The 8,331-nt window shown below is 32.9% G+C and overlaps 1 protein-coding gene across 1 annotated transcript in view; it reads left to right on the forward strand.

The window, feature by feature from the left end:
* Positions 1-7,937, forward strand: part of LOC135074611 (uncharacterized) — a 57,760-nt gene extending 49,823 nt beyond the window's left edge. Inside the window, exons 5-6 of the mRNA XM_063968968.1 lie at positions 2,929-3,151; positions 6,213-7,937. Coding sequence (XP_063825038.1) covers positions 2,929-3,151; positions 6,213-6,295 — 306 coding nt within the window. The 3' untranslated portion in view covers positions 6,296-7,937. The remainder of the gene's footprint in view (positions 1-2,928; positions 3,152-6,212) is intronic.
* The last annotated feature ends 394 nt before the right edge of the window (positions 7,938-8,331 follow it).

The following is an 8,331-nucleotide window of genomic DNA, read 5'->3' on the forward strand; positions in this document are numbered from 1 at the left end:
TAGAGCTTCGCTTTTATAGCTTTTGCACGCCTACTAATAATGAACATTCAGGATAGTTTCCTTATTTAGAATTTTAATAAATTGCACAATATTACGTACAAGGTCTTAATAATAACAATTTTTGCGTGAAAATTCTATTAGCATTCTTATTTCTCTGCAAAAAGTCTTAAATGTTTTTTAGGCTTAGAATATCGCAACTCCGTTCACGTTTCGTTTCATTTTTGAAGTAAATAATGAATTAAATGTTCTTTTTTTTAGTATTTCGATAAAATCGTTAAATTCTAAATCATACCATGATTCTACCCTACTCACTATATCTACAATTGCGTCACAAACTCAGGACATAATACCTCTAAGGATAATGGCTAATCTTGCCTACCCAGTTTGTATTCCCTCAGCCTAATTCTCGCGGTGCCGACAATGCACTCGCGTCTCCCCTCTCATGCTAGTAATTGAATACAGGATTCCAATTTGCCTGGATTACTATTCATTAGTGTGATTGAATCAGCTAAATGGCATTCCATTTTCTCATCCGAAGCTCCTCAGCTAGACACCATTCACCAAAATGTACAGAAATACTAAATAAAAATAAAATACGGCGAGTTTTCTGGACAACTACACATACATTTAAATTGATGTTGCGAGTTTAAAGCAGTCATATTATCGGATAATTAAGGTCTTCGTATAAACACGGGAATGGACGGACGATATTGGGTTATGCAATTTCAATGGACGGACGGTTTAAATACTGTTGGATACTCGGCTTAATCTTAATTACTTACATATTGAGAATTCATATCATATCATAAACGTTTATTGTAATTTGATTAAAACATTTTGCATTCAGTTTGACATTCCAACGTTTTTTACTCACTCATAAATTACGTTACGTATTTACTTATCTATCGCGTTAGTGTGCTCGTCAAATCTTGTCAGATTTGACACCATCATTGCCATTATGACAGCTCTAGGCAACAATCAGCGAGTACCTAGGTAGTTGAAACCATAATCGTTCGTAAATCGTGCATTTCAAACGAATTGACATTAAATCATCAATATACTCTAATCTAGACGTTCGTATTTAACTTTGTGATATATGTCGTCCCGACTTTGGTCGTAGCTAATGTCATTTAAGAAAGTTATAACAATGTCGGTATTTTGATATATAACGTGAATAGTTTGGCCGCCGCCTTTGTGCTGGGTACGTTTGCTTTGTTTGCCATTAGTACTTTCATTGTTAAGCGACTTTAAGCAGTGGAGGTTCTCTTTAAATCTTCCCTAATGGCCTTTTAAAACACCCGGTATATTTCGCCAAAATACCTCTCCTTTATTCCTCTTCCTACACCTTAAAATATTTACGCGTAATTGCAGTTTGCTTGAAGATCCTGTACACTTAGGGTGATATTTTGGGGTTAATGTTGTGACATTCATACAGCTAAGTATATAGGGTGTTTATGACAGAGGAAAAGTCCTTGAAACTATGTAATCAGATGCTTTAGACTAACAATGGAAAGTCACCAATAGTATAATTTTAACTTTAATGTTTACAACAATAAATTGCTAGACTACTAAAACAATTTTTTCTAGCTCTGAACTAAACAGAATTTGTATACAAAATACAGCATAAATTGTATTAATTTGTTATTAATATTATAAGTTAGTAAAGGAGTTTGTAAAATAATACGAGCAAAGTCAATTTTATTAATTTAATTTCATAACAATAAGAACATCAAAATGGAAAGCATTTTTTTCATTTATCTGATACAAATTTAATCACTGATAAGCAAACTAGATACATAATTCACGTTGTTAATTTCCTGCAGTGAATTAAATGTTAATAAAGAAAAAGCATTAAAATAAATAATACTTAAAGAAAATTGGCATTTTACAGGCTTCTAAAAATAAAAGGAACGAGCACATTTAACGCAACCATTATTATGGAAACAATGGTTTCTAAGATTATGGAAAGTTAAGTGAATTAATGTTTTATTGGGTGCTTTTAATTTTTTATGAGTTTCAAAAGTACTGTAACAGCACAGTGTTCTAATTGAATAGCAAAAGTCGCTCTTATGTGTCAAGAAATATAGTCGTTGATTTTGTTAGTACGAGTAGTAGTAGTGCAAGTACGAGTATTCATATCAGTCAAACTAAAACAATTTGACTGCAAAATAATGGAAACTCTCCCTTGCATCTAGTTATTAGGTAAATAACAGATCTTTTGTGTAAACAAAACAGTTTCAATGATTAGCGCTGTCCTTGTGTCCTTTGTCATTTTCAAGTAAAATTAATATCCCTGTGTTTTATTTTTTGAGCAGAAATAGGTAGAGAAGCAAAACTCAATAATGAAGAGTCTTTATGCTCATTCAAACACGGCCACTCCTCTGAAAAGTTATTAAAATTGGTACATAGAGGTTAACAAAGGACTGGCAACGTCCATGGAAAATATTTAATTATTTCCGTAGGTATCTAAAAGCGGGCCTTTTTTAGTCTTGCATAGTTGGACAAAGTTGCACAAAAATGCAAAATAGACAGACACAGAGGGTTTTTCTCAGAATCCAGTTTTGATACATTGTGTTTAGTAGAACTATGTGGTGCAATAAATGTCTATTAGTTACATTAATTAAGCTACATTCACAACAAGGACACTTGCTTAAGTCCGATTGAAACTCTTATAATTTTAAGTAAACTGAAACTTTATTTCATTAAACTGTTTTCAGCGAACTTGGCTTTGGCGGCCTGTCAATGCTAATTAGTCCGATGACGACAACGTTTTGCATATTCTTCTTCTTCCTTCCAGCCAGAACCATGGCAGAAGACAGAGCTAACCCCCTCCCTAGCGGGGGGGCTGAGGCGGTCATGGCGCGTGCTCAGATTACGCTCTTTTGATTTCAAAATGGCGTCATTTCTTATTCTTCTTCTCCCTTCCAGCCAGAACCATGGCAGAAAACCGAGCTGAGTCCCTCCCTAGCGGGGGGGCTGAGGCGGTCATGGCGCGTGCTCAGAGTGCGCGTGCCCACCACTGCTAGCGGTGCTTTACGCGTCAAGTGCGAAGCGAAAATGGTCGTCGCGCCTCCGGTGATACGAGACGTGGTCGCGATCATCACCGTGCACTCACAGACGCAAATGTCGAAATACGTTACGAGTAATAAAGGTGAGTTTGGACATTTTTATATTCGTTTTGTTTGTAGTTCTAAGGTGCATGTTCTTAGGATAAAATTTTCTTTCGTGATATTTTTAAATCACTCAAAAATCCTAAAAAATTGTATTAATATTCTTATGCCCGTTTTCACCGTCAATCCCTAATTTTTAAGTGACCCCTATGAAAACAAAATGCCTGATAAGTGTTACCATAGGGGTCACTTAAGACTTAGGGATTGATGGTAAAAATGGGCACTAGATCACTCAGAGCAGAAGTTCTAGTAGGTAATCACAAAATAACCTTTTGAAAATGTTAGAGCACAATAAGGTAAAGAGTAATGCCCTTATCTTTAGAACCTAATTAAACTTGAACAAAACATAAACGTAATTAAACAAGTTTCTTGCTCTTGATTTTAACAATACTTCATTAGCTTATGCCCGCGGCTTCGCTCGCGCGCTCAATACTATTATTTGTTTTACTTTAATTTGAATTTTAACATCAGTATTTCAGCATAGCAACTTATCTGTAAATGAACCTGACGACCTCAGTGATTTAGACATAAAGAAAATCTTAATCAAAATTAGTTTGTCAGCTGACTCTTTGATTAAGGGCCTCGAAGCGTTGAACTCTACAAAAGGTATTATTTAATCACTTATTTTTGTTTCAAACACTGTTTCGTTTATACATAAGCTTATGCAACAAGAAAAATTTGCTCATTTGGAATTCACGAGCATTTAAATTAATAAAAATGTACTCAAATATTTATTTTGTGAATAAAATATTTTAATTTTAAAAAAATTGCATCAGTCTTTCAGCCTAGCAACGTATCCGAATCTTATAAATCTGAAAATACAACGTATATAAACCTTAAAATACGCATCAAAGATATCGTTATTAAGATCAGAATATCAGCTGACTCTATACTCGAGGGACTTGAAGCATTAAACTCCACAAAGGGTGCAGGTAGTAAAATTTTAACTCAATTTTTCGTTAACAGCTTTGTCGCTAGTTTTGCAAAACTAAAATGTATGCAGCTACTGATGTCAGTTTGTGAGCAAAAATAATTTCATTCTAAAACGAGTTCATTTTATTCACAATTTTTCTCTGTAATTAAAAACCTAATCAGCCTTTCAGCAAAGCAACGTTACCGAATCATATAAATCTGACGACTTCGGAGAAATAGACATCAACAAAATTATTATTAAAATCAGTATTTCAGACGACTCGGCACTTAAAAGTCTCGAAGATTTGAACTTCACAAATAGTGCAGGTATTAACCCTAACAAACTCAATTTAATATCTCAAACATATCTTTGATTTAGGGTGGATTCCACCAAACAAGAGTAAATATTAATCTCAGAATGAACTTGTCATTTTGACATATTTCCCATAGGTACTGAAACTGTCAATGTGCCAGTTACACCAGGGGTTTACTCGGATAAAAGTTTGGTCGAATCTGGCCTAAAATAAAATTATGTTGAGAATTTTAAAAATAAAGCCTTTAAAATAAAATATAATTAAACTTCAAATACCCAAAATACGTTTATACGCTTAAAATGACTATCTTTAAAAATATTGTCTATTTTAAAATTTTCATCAGTCTTTCAGCCTAGCAACGTATCCGTATACGAATCTGATGTCGACAACGATGTAAACAATAAAACAAACATCAGCAAAATCGTTATTAAAATCAGTATGTCAGCTGATAAGGGACTCGAAGAGTTGAATTTCACGAAAAGTGCAGGTATTTCCTGTAAAGTGTCTGTTTTACACCCTCATCACTCTCATTGCCACCGCGTGTAATATACACTAAATGCTCGGTCATCCCAATATTATCTACATTTTAACAGAATTATTTGGCATTGCAGATTCTTACAGACCTAGTTAACTGCTAGTATTTAAATTTTTATCTATAGGTATAATGAGAGGTTTTTTATGTATTTCTCATTCATACAATGTTATTAAAGTACAAAAAAATGTGAGATAAAAAGAATCATTAAAAAGGAAATAAAAAGCTAGTTATAAAAAAAATATGATCTTGAAGTAACCTTATTCGTAAAAATAAACGACACCCACCTAAAATATAATAACATTGATTAATTTGTTTCTTGACGTGAATGGCTATCTTGAATGTCACCTATTTTTATTTTTTCCATCAGTATTCCAGGCTAGCAACGAAACCGAATCACGTAATAAATCTGACGACACGAACGATGTAGATCTCGAAACACGTACCACTATCGTTACCAATGTCGTTAACGATGACGATGTTATTCGTACTTATAAGAGTAACGATTCGGCTGATTCTATACGTAAGATACTCGAAGCGTTGAATTCAACAAATAGTGCAGGTATTGAGTAAAACCTACTTTTCTTAAATCACATGCTCATTTTAAAATTAGATGAAAGTACATGAATGACAGTACATGCACACGGAAGGCTAAAAAATACACTTTCAGAACTAAAAGCCTATCTTTATACGTCTCACCATTGTACAGCACTTTTATAAAAGTAATTTTATTTGAGCAACCCTATCAATAATACGAGTCACTTGACCTTTAATGACGATTCTTAAAGGTACATTTCCATACTTGGCAAGCCTGACGCGTTTTAATGTGTTCACGCCACGCTATCGTCGGCTGTGTGCCAGTTCCTTAAAAAAATATTTTCTTCGTTAAGTTTTAATTCTTGTAAATAACACTTCATCTTTTTTTTCTTTCTTTATGTATCTTTTATAAATTTTATAAAATTACGAAGCTATTACAATGATAGTTAACATTTTGATATTATAATTTGGATAACATAAAGTTTTTCTGTCACGTACCGTTAACCACGAAAGAGCGGAGCCGCGGAAAAATGCTTTATTTATAATGTTGTTTCTAAACTCAATCGTATTTCTACCAGTGTTTAATCCTTTAGCAAGAAATAGTCTTTGATCATCAAAATTGCCAAGGCAAAGAAAATATCATTGAAAAACAAAGGCTTTAACAGCAATTATTTTAATTCACCCGCCCCGTCTGAAGCACGATTTTGTTATCCGATATCGTTTTATTAACCCCAAATTTTGTTACAGGTGTAAGTGTAAGCGGTACCTCGTTGGCTTTAGTGGTCATCTCATGGACTTTAACAAAAATATCAAAATCCGCGAGCTTATGAGAATCGGTTTGAAAAACTCTGGTGATATTAGAATAAGTGTAGATATAATTCACACATTCAGTGTATCCATGTGACCCACAAAAATTATGTGTAAAACTATGACGTGACAAAAATGTAAGACTACAACCTATAGAACTCCACGGAGGAAACACAGCAATGCGAGTATTACATTCCAATTTCAAACTTGATAGTGGCCACGGCAATCCATAGAAAATAAAAAAAAGCCCTTCCAACTTTGAAATTGAGTAAGCATTCCATTTTCTGTGACGATTTATTTTTTGTTAGTTTACTTATAATTAAAACAAAATACGAGCAATAAATCTACTCTCATCTGTTTCGAATTCTAAATTCAAACGAATTTCTAGCCCTGCGTCAGTCAGCGCACAAAAAGTTGACCGTATTGTGGTCAATCTTCGCTCTTGACCGTTAGGGGAACGTTCATAAATAACGTCACACATTTAGGGGAGAGTGGTGCTCGCTGGCACTGTGACAGACTGTTTTGCACACGCAAAAAACCGTAACAAAGGCAGCAGGTTTGCAAATTAAAAAATATTTCCGAATAAATGGTCTCTTTTTTGGTAATTATGAAATGTGTTTGTGATTTAAAATTGACTACGCTTTGCTGTGTTTCCACCCGTATTTATGTATGTTAAGGATCGGTTATTTTTTGTACATTTTACGTTAGTCATTGTATAAAGTAAATAAATTATTTGTTAGCAATAAACATAAATATATTAGAGTAGCATCAATGTAATGCAGGTTGAGGAACAAAAATAATTTTACTATACATTCAATTTTTTTTTCATATGAATATAAGTACAATCAGTTGATTATAGTCTTAAAATTCTGTACACCGCTTTTAGTCACTGAAGAATTTTTCAGAGGTTAAACTTTATTGATTTAAGTGATCATACATTTACCCTTAAAAGCATTTTACGGAAAAATCTTTGAAAAGCATTTATATTCTATAACCTACGCAAATGTAAAATTAATGGTTAATTTAAATAATTTTCAAAAATTTTGTCATTTTTTAAAGAAAATGTTATCACTTTTATCAGTAAAGTCACCTCTTAAGCTTTGGTAAATATATCACCAAGGTGTATAAACCTTAATTTCTACTTTGTGCACAAAAATGTCCTAATTTTATACGTAAAAATATTTTATCAGTGGCTAAACATTTTAAGTATAGTAAAAACTCGTTATTTTTTTAATTTATGGTTGCCAGAACATGGACTTACTACAAAATTTTGTTTCTTAGATGAATTTTAATCTGTATGTTTTTGATAAAAAAATCTAGATTGAGTTAGGAAATGTGTTGATGTACTGGCTGGCTACTGTATGTATTTACTTTTAAATTCTGGCAATCGTGAGACATCGAGCGCATTTTTTTTAGAAAAAAAGAAATTGTTTTATGTTAAGGACGTATTTTCAAGTACTTCTGAGGGTTAATTAGTTTATTATAAAATAAAAAATAGAATTATATGATTAGGCATTAATCTATGGCTGTGTTTTCACTTAAGATAATGTCAATTCTTTGCACGACATCATCTTTTTAATCTATACTGTACAGTGACACGTTAATGTTTCTTTTATTATGTTTTATTATTGTAAAATTGAAATGGGATACGTAAATATAGTTATTGAAAAATACACCAAGTCTTTGTTTCAATTTACTAAAACAAGTCTGATGGTTTTGGTAGGCCAATTAGTAGGTTCGAATCTCCGTAAACTATGCTACTAAACGAGATCTTACAAAAACAGTTCCTTCAAAAAACGGGATGTCACCGTGGGAAAGAGCCCTAATACTGTAAGTATAGGGTAAGTTTAAAAATACTCTTTTATACACCAGACAAAATATGTAGCGCTTAACTCAGTGCCTATGTAAGTAATTAATAGATAGAACAATGTCTTAAGCATAATAAAAAAAAATTAAAATCACCCAAAACACTTTTCACATTTCCAAATCCTTTCTGCAATAACTACTAAACGATCTGTCTAGACAGCATTTGATTTAACCGCCTGCCTAATCCAGTGTT

This window comes from Ostrinia nubilalis, chromosome 9 (genome assembly GCF_963855985.1).
Source record: "Ostrinia nubilalis chromosome 9, ilOstNubi1.1, whole genome shotgun sequence".
Lineage (NCBI taxonomy): Eukaryota > Metazoa > Arthropoda > Insecta > Lepidoptera > Crambidae > Ostrinia > Ostrinia nubilalis.